At 45.4% G+C, this 13896-nt stretch overlaps 1 protein-coding gene across 1 annotated transcript in view; it reads left to right on the forward strand.

The window, feature by feature from the left end:
- Window positions 1-5092: 5092 nt before the first annotated feature.
- Window positions 5093-13896, forward strand: part of USP10 (ubiquitin specific peptidase 10) — a 50175-nt gene continuing 41371 nt past the window's right edge. Inside the window, exon 1 of the mRNA XM_059481448.1 lies at window positions 5093-5200. Within this exon, the coding sequence (XP_059337431.1) occupies window positions 5180-5200 (21 nt within the window). The 5' untranslated portion in view covers window positions 5093-5179. The remainder of the gene's footprint in view (window positions 5201-13896) is intronic.

Here is a 13896-nt window from a genome sequence, read left to right on the forward strand (position 1 = left end):
TGTTGTGGATCCAGACATGGCTGATAACCCCTGGATTTGGGATGTTGTGAGTCCAGGTGTGGCTGATCACCCTGGATTTGGGATGTTGTGGATCCAGATGTGCCTGATCACCCTTGATTTGGGATGTTGTGGATCCAGATGTGGCTGATCACCCTCGATTTGGGATGTTGTGAGTCCAGGTGTGGCTGATCACCCTGGATTTGGGATGTTGTGGATCCAGATGTGGCTGATCACCCTGGATTTGGGATGTTGTGGATCCAGATGTGGCTGATCACCCTGGTTTTGGGATATTGTGGATCCAGATGTGGCTGATCACCCTGGATTTGGGATGTTGTGGATCCAGATGTGGCTGATCACCCTGGATTTGGGATGCTGTGGATCCAAGTGTGCCTGATCACCCTCGATTTGGGATATTGTGGGTCCAGGTGTGGCTGATCACCCTCGATTTGGGATGTTGTGGGTCCAGGTGTGGCTGATCACCCTCGATTTGGGATGTTGTGGATCCAGATGTGCCTGATGACCCCTGGATTTGGGATGCTGTGGATCCAGATGTGGCTGATCACCCCTCAGAAGTGTCAGCAGACATCACAGGGACCTTGGAGCTCACCCTCACTCCCCAGCACTGCTCAGCTTTGGGGAATTGGCGTGCTGGAATTCCTGAAAAATGAAAGAGAGAATTTGTGTGACACCAGTGGATTTCTGCTCTGGTTTTTGAGGTCTGAACATTCCTCTTGGTGAGGAATGAGGGTTGGCAGAGGAAAGGTGCATTCCCTTGCTTCAGCCTGGCTCCTGAACCTGCAGATCCCACTGCCTTCATCCCTAAGCTCTGTGAAGGGTTTCACTCTTGCCAGGAAGCACAGCTCTTTCTTCCTGCCCCAGGGAGAAATAACTACTGCTCTGCCTCATTTCTAAAAAGGCTTCCATTGCCAGATTCTGAGGAAAGCTCATTTTACCTGAAACAAAGCAGCTACCAGAACCCTCAGGTTTGCTCTTCCCACACATCCCTGCCTGCATGGTGGCACTGGCATGCCAAGGAGCTGCTGCTGGAACTCTGATGTTGGATAACAAATCCCTCGAGGTGCCCCGAGGAAAAATCCCAGCCTGGTGTGAGATGCAGTTGTTTTGAGGGCTTGAGAGAGAAGATGGCAATATTTTTGCTCTCAAGTTGATATTTTTAATTGATAAAAATGTGCTGGTGTCTTTGTGTGTAAGAATCTGACTGCTTTCAGGGGTTTCTTTCAAAAACTGCTGATTTTCTGGGCGCTGTTTAGGATTCTGGATTCTTGCGTGACAGCAAAAAAAGGGGTTGTGTGTCTAGGGAATGTAAAGAAATAATTTAACCTCCAGTGCTCTTTCTGAGAGCAATTTAACTTACAGAAAACAAGCCCAGATTTGAATTGTGATTCTTCCCTTGCTGGTATGTCTTAGCAAAGCTCTGACCAGTAAGACAAAAAAAAAAAAAAATCTGGCGTGACAGGCTTTAAATATTATTTTATTTCAGCTTTTGAGCTATTTCAGTTCTCATGAATGTAGTAATGAGAGAAGTGCTAATTATTCCTTCATGAACTTATGGCTCTGGGGTGTCTCAGGGATCAGGTCAGGGCAGATGGAGAGGTTCTGTCACCACTGTGAGAGTCAGAGCTCAGCTACTCACAGCTCAGCTACTCACAGCTTCCTCCTCCTTCCTGGTAACTCCACGCAGGAGGACACAGCACAGGCACGGGGTTGTTGGTGCTACACACAATTTTTAGTTCCTCCTGGAACCTGGAGTAGCTTTGGGAAAAAATATAACTTTGTTTTATGATGGGTTTGGTGACAGAACACGAGGGGAAGGTGAGATGGAGACTTGCTGGTTCTTTTGATGCTCCAGGACTGACAGAGATGATTGAATGAGAAGAGGGAACCTTGTATTTAAGATAAGGATGAATAAGTCACAATGAATTAGCCAGAAGTTCTGCATGGATAATTGAAACACTGAGTCAAGCATCCACATGATCTACTCAAGGCTTGTCCACACTTCAAATGTGTTTCTGCTTGACCTAGTCCATGCTTCAGCTTTTTACATCAGCAAATCTTTTTAGAAATGTCCAGAAAATTTAGGAATTCCCCCTTTTCAATGGAATTTGAAGTCAGGTTTGCATTAACCCATTTTTGGAATTAAATAGCTGCTGTTTGCCCATGTTACTTGTGTAAACTCTTCCACCTGCAGAACCATTCCTGCCCTTCTGCTCTCAGGTTCCCTTTGCCCACTCCCAGTGCCTGCTGCTGGCCTGGGACATTTAGGGCTCAGAAAGTTAAAAAAATATCACCAAGGTTGATAACTGTACAGACTCTGATGGTGACCTAGAGCTGGCTGGTTCTCTGCTGAAAACTTAAATATCCTGGTTTTAATCTGAGCCAACTGACCCTCCCTGAGATCCAGCCAGGGCTTGCAAATACTTCATGTAGGCAAAGCCCTTACTGGACCTAGAAACTGTTGGGATAAAGGTTCTGCATCTCTGGAGAAAAGGTCCTGGGAGCTCCTGAAGCTCTTGACACGAGGATGAAGCTCTACAAGGACAGCACCAAACCTCCTGAAGGGCTACAGCATTCCCTGTGTCTCTGAAAAGGGGGTGTGAGGGTCCTGAGGGCTTCAACTCCCCAAAAGTCACCTTCAGAAGCCGTGTGTACACATCTCCTGGCACTGTCACATGAGCACGGATCCCATGACCTTGTGAAGTCCCACGGAGTCCCCAGCACTTTGCATTTGCAGCAGGATAGGAGCAATTACAGCAGCACCTGGAGCCAGATACCCTGGGAGTGGTTTATCCAGCTCCTGGGCTGCTGGCAGACAATCCTTTATTTCCACAGCCAGGCACCTCGCTTGGTTTTGATAAATCCACATGCTGTCGGGAACATCGCTCCATGAATTTTAAGAATGTGCATATGCAGAAAGAAAAATACAACACTGGTTATTTTTTTTTAATTTGGAAAAGCAACTTGTTGATTTGGAGGGATAATTCACAGCCACTGGCATAAAGAATGTTGGAAAATACAACTGATTTGTGCAATGAAAGCAGTAATGAAATAACAGGCAAAAATTAATAGAATAGAACCGAGGTGGAAACTTTGAGGCAGGTAAGTTTCATAAAAAAAAAACTCCTTAGATTATTAGGGAATTTCATGGTAAAATGTTAACAGACTTTATAATTATGCTAAGATGGGATAAAATCGAACATGTTTAAAATGTTGCTGAATGAGACAGTGACATCCTTTCTTAGTTTTCACCCTCAGCTCTGGGTTTTAGCAGTTTTGGTATTTGAATTTCTGCTTTCCAGGCTGAGGACACTGTGCTCATTTGTATTTTGGAACAGTCAGTTTACTTAGGCAGCATTGTGGGCAGAAGGGAATTTTGCCTTCAACCAGACGAGCCACGTAAGGGTTTTCACTCCATTATTTACCTTGTAAATTAGACTCCCGAGGGGAGAGGGGCTTTCAGACGTTTGAAATGCTGTATGCAAAAAGCCTGAACATTTGTCTCCCTTTTTTGTTTCTCTCCTTTAATATTAACCAGCCATTTTCACTGCTGGTTCTCTGCCTCAGGACAGCACAGCAACACCGGGGAGAGACAAAAGCGAGGGAGCGGCAGCTGGGTGTGTCAGCTGGAAGGGTGAAGGCTGATAGAGAAAATCATTTACTGTCATTAGCACACGGGAAGTGTTGCTCTTCACAAAACAGGAGGGACGTGTCCTTGTCCTGGAGACGGGGAGGAATCTTCTCCCCACTTTCCCAAAGACACAGACTTCTTGTGTGCTCTTCCTTTTATTCTATTCAACTTTCTCACTGATATAAAGTTGTTCCATCACTTGCTCTGGATCCGGAGGCGAATTAGACTTTTGCAGGACTTGGTAGTTTGTTTCAGGGAAAAAAAATATGGAGTAAATTAGCGATTAATTTGATGGATTCTTGCCTGGGGGTTTCAGTATTGTTATGACTCAGTCCTCTCAAAATCATGAGATTGGCTTAGTCATTCCTATTTTTTTCCGAGATAAAGCCCTGAACCCTTTCCCACCCTGGTTATTTGGGACAGAGGTGGGACAGCTTCACTCTGGCATCACCTGGGCACACAGCCTTACCTGTCACCTACCAGAATGACAAATAAGGACATTTGTGCGTGTGCCCTTTTACAGATGAAAACTGGACATTAGGAGGAATTTTTTCACAGAAAGGGTGATTAAACATTGGAACGGGCTGTCCAGGGAGGTGGTGGAATCACCATCCCTGGAGGTGTCCAAGGAATTCCTGGATGTGGCACTCAGTGCTCTGGGCTGGCTGATCAGGTAGGGATTGGCCACAGGTTGGACTCAATGGATGGTCTTGGAAGGTTTTTTCCAATTTAATCAAGGAATCACAGAATTATTTGGGCTCAAAAGGATCTCTGGAGATCACCCAGCCCAACGACATTGCCGAGGTAGGGACGTGTGGAGCAGGAATGTGGCCAGGTGGGGTCGGAATGGCTCCCCTAGAAGAGACTCCACACCCTCCCTGGGCAGCTATTCCAGAGCTCAGCCACCCTTACACGGACAGAAATTCCTTCTCACACTGAGCTGAAACTTCTCGTGGTTTAGTTTATGGCCACCGCTGCTTGTCCTGTTGTTGAGCACCACAGAAAAAGGTCTGGCACTGGGCTGGCACAGGGTGCCCAGAGCAGCTGGGGCTGCCCTTGGATCCCTGGCAATGTCCCAGGCATGGAGCTGGCTGGGACAGTAGAAGGCGTCCCTGATCATGGCAGGGTGGAACTGGATGATCTTTAAGCTCCATCCATGATTCTTTCAGAACCCACCCTGGCGATATTTTACATGCATTAACCAGATCCCCTCTCAGCCTTCTCTCCCCTATGCTAAACCCTCTCCGCTCCCTCAGCCTCCCACAGGCGGGATGCCCGCCGGGCCGTTCCAGAGAAGCTCTCGGGGCTCCTCGCCCCCCTCAGGGAGGCGGAGTCGCCTCCCGCCCTTTTCCCTGGGCGCCCTCAGCTCCCGCCCCGTGCGCGCGCAGCGGGCGGGCGGGGACCGCGCATGCGCGGTGCGGCGCGCGCCCGCCCGCCCGGCCCGGCTGGTGCGTGCGAGGGAGAAGATGGCGGCGGCGGGGGCGGCGGCGTGAGGGGCCGGGACCGCCGAGCTCCCCGGGGACGCGGGGCGCCATGGCCCTGCACGGCGCGCAGGTACCGGCCGGGACCCCGGGCACCACTGCGGCACCGCGCCAGGACCCCGCCGGGCTCCCGGCGGCGGGCGGGCCGCGGGATGGGGGGGGAGCGTGGTGGCCGGGAGTAGGCCCAGGGTGATTGTGCACGTTCATTGAATGTGCTGAGGGCGGTGGGGCGGCCTCGCTGCCCGCGGGGACGGCGGATCCGGCGCTCCCGGGGCGGAATTCCCATCCCGGAGGGGTCCGGAGCGCGGGGGGTCGGCCCCACGCCGGTGTCGGTGTCCCCACGCCGGGGCCCGGGGCGGGGGGAGCCGGTGCTGAGCCCCCGGCCGAGCGTGCCTCGGACAGAGCCCATCGCTCCGGCCGCTCTTTTGAAATTTTTTTTGGACGGGGAGGAGAGGCAGAAACGATTCTATAACGAGAAGGGAATAAGGAGATTTGTAAACTAATCCTCCCCCCTCCCCCCCGCCCAAACACTCGCTAAAGCCCGGCGCATCGGGGTGCAAAGGGCTGAGTGTTGCAAGATCGCCGTGCCCGGGGATGCGTGTGCGGATTCCCCGGATCCCACTGGCTGAACCAGCCCCGGAGATTTGTGCACCGAGTGGAAAAAAAACTGCAGTCGTGGTGGTTTTGCGCTGGAAGTTTACAGCTCGGTTCCTGGGCTAATCCGGTGTGTGCTTAGAGCGAATGATTGAATGGGTTCGCTTCGCTGTTTCTTTCCCTTAAGGTTTTTCTCCCAAAGAGTTTGAAAGCAGGAGTGTCAGGAGAAGCGTGTGGAACTCTGGAGTGTTTTATTTGTAAGACTTAGAGCAGCTTTGTTGTTTAGAGAATAATAAAGTTTAGAAAAGTGTGGTAGCGTTAAAAGTAATTTTGTTAAGGATCTGTGTCTTCTGTCATAGAAAGCACGTTTCATACAAAGTCATTTTGGACAGGATGATGCTTTACTATAAGTTCTATAGATTTTGTCTTTTTTTCTTCTCAATGAACTTAAGTTACACATCAAATGAAGACGTGCACTAGTGGCACTGTTATTTCCATTTTTAAAGTTCGTAATTGGTGAAAACTATACCGACATTTCTTGTCCAGCTTGATTTATTTATGTCTGAGAGACAAACGTGAGAGCTTTTGTTAATGTGGGTGTTCCTAAGGCAGCTGCGGTGTCTGGAGTTTGTTTCAAATTTACGACTCATTTAAAAATTTTGTGTCCTTCAAGTTTTATTTCAAAGTGAAGGAAACTGACTCACTGACCTTTTTTTTTATTGTCCCACTGAATGATTTTTGGAATGCAGATACATCAGAAGGATTCAGCGTCCAGCTCAAGCCTTGTTTCACTGCCTGCTTTCTCCCCCCTCAGCCGTACATGTGGTCAGTTTAACGAGTTTGGTGTTTAAAATGCGACTTTTTAAATGATTTAGAGGAGTTAAGGATTTGGTTTGGTCTGTACATAATTGTGTTGGTGTACTTTAAAACAAAAAAATAAGTTATGCTGATGATTTAGTTTATGGTGAAGTGTTCCATTGCTGAAATTAAAACTGGGCTGTAAATTCATCTTTAGTAGCAATTTGAGCACAGACTACTTTAAATCATCCCCCTCTGTAGGTAAAGGTGGATTTTAGGTCTTGTGAAGTTGCTGCTGAAGTTGTAATATATTATTTGTATTAGATAGTTTGCATATAATGTGGAACATATATATTTTGGAAGCACATTTATAAAATATTGTTTAGCTAATGCTTTGTTCATGTTACTAAACACAACCTGTTTCTGGGTTTTTTTCAAATGTAACCAGTTTATTGAGATGCTGTGTGGGATTTATGTGAGCACATCTTCCAGAGCAGTGCTGAGATGCCGAATTAAAGTAACAATGTCTTGGAGCCTGTGGGATGAAATCCTGAAGATCAGCTCAGGGATGCAGTTTTACATGTGTAAGGTGTTTCCTTTTTGGTTTAGGATGATAGTGTTGCAGATCAGCAGAAAAAATAAGAAAGTTTTGATAAAAGTTGCCTGTTCTGAGTAGAAGATAAATAAGATTATTGAGTTATTATGTTCATGTCATGATGCAGAAGTAGACAGAAGTGTGTTCTTCTTCCATATCTCCAATTTGGCTGTACCATCACTGAGGCATTTTTTGTCACACAGGGGAAAAAACATCTTCAGGAAAATGCTGCTGCTCCTCCAGCCAAAACGCAGAGTCAGATTTCTGCCATGGGTGGATTCATGGAATAGTGGGCAGAAATATTTCATCAGTCAGTTTGCACATGGTGACAAATGACTCCTGAAACCCCATCATATCCATATTCCCATCGATTTTGGGTGCCAGCTCAGCCCAGCCAGCACAGAGGTGTTTGGTAGCGCAGTTCAGCTCTTGCTGCTGTTTGTACCTCTGTGTTCCATGTCACAATTTCATAACCATCTCGTGAGAGGTTTCAGGGTTGTGTGGGTCTGCTGGGTGTGTGCTGACTGCATTCACAATCTGTCCTCTTTCTGAGGTGAGCTACAAGTGAACCTGCTCTATTGCTCCATGACACTAAAGATGTTAAGCTGATCTAGTTAAACCCACTTGTCATCAAGGGCATCTAAAAATCTCTTAAAAAAAAAAATAAAGACAGCTTAAAAACTATTTCCCTGTTTGGAAAGACTAAAACTCTGTAGGAACTGTATAAACGGTTGTTTTAGCCACTTTTTCTATTGTTTTTCATAGAAAGAATTAATACAGAGGCATCATTTGTAAATCCTGTGAAAACAAGTTAGCAGAAGAAAGGATACCATAGCAGAATGAATCATTTATGCTTGTTTTGTTCTTCCTCCATTACTGTGGTGTCAGATGAACTCGGTGCCATTTTAAACGTACCACGTTGGCCCCAAACCCAGCTGAAGTGAAAACCAGGCAGGTTTGAGCTGAGAAAAAAAAGCTGAACAAGCTCCTAAGCTGCTCATCCTCACCCAGGTTGTGTCTGGCCTGGCAACCAGAAGAACTGGAACTCGAACATGGCATGCAACCTGACTCCTGCAACACTGCACTGCAAACTGCCTCTTTTATGGCCTGCTCCCTGCCAGGCTGCAGCTTGATGTTTCCTTAAGCCAGGACTCTTTCTAGAAGACAAGAAAAAAAAAAAAAAGGCAGCAGCCTGCAGGCATTTGTGCTGTGCTGCCTTTGCAGTGTCTTGCCTGATGTTTGTGGTGATTAGGAAATCGATGTCTCAAAAATAATGTCCAAAAAATGGTTGTTATGCAGCTGGATGAGTTTCTTGTGCATATATGTGTAATGTTGGAGTGTCCTCGTGGGCAGAAAGAAACGTTTGGGGATGGGGCAGTTGGATTCTGTCAGGGTTGTGAAATTCACTGAAGACGTGGGGGACACCCTGAACACAAAATAAAAGGTGGTGTGGGAAAGGGCTGCTGGGGGTGGGATTGGGGGGAGGTGTGTGAGTGCCCCATCTCGCTGCTGCTGCTCAGTTGTGTCTGTGTTTAAAGGGCTGAAGAAGCTGCATTTGTCTCTCCCCACTTCTTTTTCATTGCTCAGAAGGGTCTGGGCTCATCTTTTGCCCGTGGAGTGAGCAGTTGTTCCTTCTTGGGAATTCTGTGATCTTGGGAATTCAGGCTGCAGCTGGAGCTGGGAGCTTGGGTAGCCAGAAGGGATCATTTGCCTTTCTAAAATGTGAATGGTGAATCCACACTGAGTGAAGTGGGTGAATGTGGGCTGGTTGACTTAAAAAAAGGAAGTCTGGGAAAACTGACATAGAACTTAAATTTGGAACTATATGGCAGCATGCAAATAGGCTGAAACCCACAGGTTTTGTGAATCACTGCTATTTATTCTGTGCATTCTAGACTATAGCACTGATCTGGAGCCTTCTCAGAATGCATCCAGCCATTTACCTATTAATAAATCCAGTTTCTGTAGGCAGTTGCTCAGACGTACTGGTCTTTGCATTGGTGGAGCTGTTAAAATCCTTGGGAAGTGAAGTGGGGTTTTGTTTGTAGGTGAACTGAGCAGTCTCATTTCACACAACATGCTGTGTCCTACAAAACTGCCAGATCTGTTAGAATAGAACTTGCTGGCCTTGGGCCATTGGATTACAGTCATTTGTCACTCTAATGCCATTTCAGCAATGTAGATGTTCATTTCCAAAGAATTAAACGTGCTGGAACTGCGGTTTTGCTTTTTGATGGAAGTGTTTTATGTGTGATCATTAAACACACAACTGGGGATTAGGGAACAAAGGGTTGTGCTTTGTGGTGAAAAAGTGTGTGTGTGTACATGTGTGTGTTTGTATATTCAGACATTCCATAAGAGAATAGTCTGAGATTTTAAAATTGGGGTTCTGAACCCTGTTTTTGTTTGATGAAATTGTGCCATAGGTATTTAAGACTGTGTTTTAAGTATTTCCAATAATGGGGCTGTGTTGGTTATTTTTGAAACACTTTGAAGGATTCTGTTTTGTTAATGCTCATGTTAATATATTCATTAGTGCTTTAATAGAGTAAAGCTTTGAAGTACATTAGTCTTTTCATTTTGCATTTGACTCTCTAATACCTAATTTATTTCCAGATATTCCTGATATTTTAAATATGTTTAAGAACTTTTCCTCCTTTTTTGACAGCATACAATCTATTGATCTTCAGTGTGTGCTACAAGCTCTGTTTTTCTTCACCTGTAGTTAGGCAGGAGGAAGATTAAATCACAGTAACCCTAACAAAGTGTTTGTGCAGGGCTTCTTTGAATCATACACCTTGTGGGAAAAAATCTGTTCTTCAAATCAAGAAAAGCTTGTTGAGATTCTGTGGTAGCCACCAGTGTCAGTGCTGTAGGAAAGAAATGTGCAGGAGCACTTGGGGGAATTTGCTGTTGGTAGCATTGTGTGTGAATTCAGATCTTGGATGGGAGCTTTAAGGGAAGCACTCTGTGTTGTTTGCATTGGAGTTATGGTAGGAAAAAAAGGAATATAGATGGGCTGCCATCGAGGGTAATGGTAACAAACTGGAAAACCACTTAAGGGATCTGAAATTATTTTACTTTGTTAAAAAAGTAAATACCCCAAGTGGGGCTCAGCTTTGAGGTGGAAGAGAAAAACGCACGATCTGTAAAAGCTGTAAAGAAGAGGATGTCTCTAAAGGTTGTGTGAAAAGATGCATTTTAAAAAAACATGCAGGAAAGTAGGTTTTCTTCAAAGAACTCTGTGTATGAAAGACTTCTTATTTTGTTTGAACTCCACTGAGCAGACCAGCAGAAATAGCTGAGGTATTCCCCCAGTGCACTGGGCATGTTTTTTTATACAACATTAGAACCCTCTTTAGTGATTTACAGATTTCCTGCCTCATTTTTCCCCATGAATGTTGCAGGCTGGCAGTGGATTTGCCACTGTAACTCAAAATACAAAAGTGGTGTATCATTCATACAGAGTAGTGAAGGCTTCTGCTCTGAAAATGTTTTGTCTTGCTGGAGTGGGATGTCTTTGTAGGTACTGTAGCAACCTGTTAAAACAGGTAAAATACTGATAATGCCTTGAATTCTTGATGCAAGCTTTAGGCTGGATGGAGAGGGAAGTGGGAAAGGTTCAGTTAATTTGTTAATGGTAGAGGCAGGCAATTAGATTAGCTGTATTAAAACAATGGATTTGGACCATGTTACTTGGGGAGGGTATTCAGTTCCAAGGGAGGCTGGCACATAGTGTGGGGTGGCCGTGTCATTTTAAATGAGAGTAGATAGGGTAAAAAGGAGAGGGAAGTCAAGCAGAAAGGAAAAGAGTCATTGTCAGCACAGGTAACAGCTGAATTGCAAAAAGAATCAAGTTCACTGGAGCTCCAGTGTACTCAGTCTATCCATTAAATCTTAGGGGTTCTAATAATAGCTAGCTGACCAAAGAAAGTAAGAAATAGCACTCTGGTGTCCTTACAGCATGGAAAACCTCACTTTCTGTTCTGCTGCTGCCTTTGGGATACAAAACCAAAACCACAACTGTTAGAAAATGTCTGTGGAGCGCTGTGTTTAATTGATACAAAGTTGGAAAAAAGTCAGAGACAACTTACTGAGGTAATTTCCACTTGCTTAGGCAGTACTCACTTCTCAGTTAAGGCCTGTGACCATAGACCATTGCCCCTAACAAGAAGTTTGGGCTTCCACGTTTCATCACACAGAGTGAAAACTCTCTAACAGAACTTGAAACAACAAAAATGAAAAAGAGTTTATGCAGTTAGTGTGCTTTCAGAGCAGGCAAGAATGAGATACATAAAATTGTCATCGTGGCATTGCAAGCCACAGAAAATGTAAGTGCAGCAGAGTGAGAGGTGTGAAAGAGGAGCAGTCAGCTTTCAGAGCAGAAGAAATAAAGCTTTGAATTTGTTTCTGTCAACAGGCTCATGGTCTCAGTCTCTTGAACTTCACTGTAGTCCGGACATAGTGCTGAGTTGTGCTGGTCCCTGGGTTGTTGGGGTCAGTGAATTGTGCTGGTCCCTGGGTTGTGCTGGTCACTCTTGTTGCTCAGTGCAGGTGGCAGATGCTGCCGTGGTGTTCCAGGTGTTGCCACAGCTCTGAGTTTCCTGAATTTGAGAGAATAAATGCAGTGGATGTGTGTTACACTTGGCACTAATGATTGTCACATTAAGGCTGATATGATTTTCTGGTTTGATGTGATCACATCCTAGGAATAGAGATGTCCCAAGCTCTGATCAGTGCTGAGCCTGCAGTGCTGTGGGAGGGCAGCTGTGCTCATTTTCCCCCTGGCTTTGTGCTGCTGGCACTGGTGGGTGCCAGGGGCTCTGAGGGTCCCTCCCGCCCAGCTGTGATCCAGTGGGGCTGAGCTGTGCAGTCTGTGTGGCTTCATAATTGATCAAATTTCTCATGGATTTTTTATAGTTAGGAAAGAGATAAACTAAGAGCTGAGGTGGTTTTTAGCTGTTTGGTATGGAAACCAATTTTAAGCATGTGTGCTCTAAATTTATTTCTTTTGTGACAGCTTGAAATAAAAAACCACTTAAAATTAGTGAACAACTGCTTATTGGCAGGTCTGAGTGTCCAGCACATGCAGTGTGTTTGCTGAGTAGCCAGCAGTATTTGATAATGGAGACATCACTAATGTGAAATTTAAATCAGTTTATATGTTCTAGTTCAGTTTCTGTTTTCTGCCTTATTTGCAAAACAACCATTCTGAACAATTGTGTGAGTAATTCATTGCTTTACTGAATGTCATTATGATTTGCAAGATCTCTTAATTAGATTTGGGACCAAAGGAGGCAATGAACAGACCCATGAGAAACATGTTCTTCCAAAAACTGCCTGAATTGGTGTTGTTTGAAAGTGGAAAGTCTCACAGGTTCAGAGTGTGCAGAAGTGTGAGGGTTCTGGGTGTGATTTCATCATCATTTCTCAACCTTGTCTGCACTGTGGGCCTGATGACAATCGGGTGGCACTTCTGTGGGGTCTTCAGACCATGGATGGATGAAGGACAGGAGAGCAGGAGGTGCTGGAGCTGTGCTGAGAGCAGGGACACTGACACAGCTCTGCTGCCTCTGTCCCTGCTCTGAGCAGAGCCGCCTGTGCTCCCGCTGCCGTGGATGTTCCTGTTCTGAGCAGCCAGGGCAGTGGTGCCTCAGCTGCTGCTGCATGAGGGTACCCAGGGAGCTGGGGGTGTGTTACAGCGACCTGTGTGAGTCGCTGCTGGTGATAGAGACGGTGAATCTTGTATCTTGATCAGAAGGCTTGATTTATTAATATATGATATAATACATTATAATTATACTAAATAGAATATAGAGAGAGGTTTGCAGAGCTGCTAGCTAAGCTAAGAAAAGATAGAAAAGAATCCACAACAAAGTTGTGGCTAAGGACTCAGTCCCCTGGCTTGAACTGGTGATTGGCTCTTAATTATAAACATAGAAAATGAGCCAATCAAGGTGAATCCTATTGCATTCCACAGCAGCTGATAATAATTGTTTACCTTCTCTTCTGAGGCCTCTGGCCTCCCGAAGACGCAGAAATCTGAAAGAAAGGATTTCTGTGGAGAAATGTCTGCGACAGGGGTGTGCTCTGCTCTGAGCATCGGGCCTTTATCAGCTTGTCAGCATATTCTGGTTTAACTGCTTTTTTACATCCAGAAAGCAAAAGAATTTCAGTGTCTTCGAGACTAAATGTGTTGGGAAATAGCTGGAGTGTTGTTTTGTGCATTGTGTTCGTTCATATGTGCAGAATAATTCTGAATGCTGACAGAAGATGTTGTACAAGGAAAGACATAAAGTAGCAGCATTGTCAGTGCTGGTCCTTTGAAATGAGCTACTTTGACCATTTAAGACTTGTTTTTTTCTTGCAGTATACCTACTGCCATACTCATACCCAATTTTTAATGCTGTCACTTAAAAATATGAATTTTTAGTGTATTTACTGCTTGGGGTTTGGTGGCAGCAGTGTATTAATCTGTGCATTTCTTTTAACAGCTATGTTGCATCTACATAAAATTGTTTTGCAGATACTTAAGCTCTAAAACTGTCTGGGGAGGCGGTGGCATATGTGTGGTGTCCCAATTTTCATTTTAACTTGCAAACCCCTTGAAAATACAAAGTTGCTGTCACAGGCTTTGCCAGCTCCTTGCAGGTTTCCACCTGCCACGTGTTGGGCTGAGAATGTGCTGGGAATCAGAACATGGGCTGGTGTCCTGATGGGACATCCCACATCCATGTGTGTCACCTGCTGGAGTCCTGGAGGGGCTGCAGTTCCTGCAGAAA

The sequence above is a fragment of the Ammospiza nelsoni genome, chromosome 13 (assembly GCF_027579445.1).
Source record: "Ammospiza nelsoni isolate bAmmNel1 chromosome 13, bAmmNel1.pri, whole genome shotgun sequence".
Lineage (NCBI taxonomy): Eukaryota > Metazoa > Chordata > Aves > Passeriformes > Passerellidae > Ammospiza > Ammospiza nelsoni.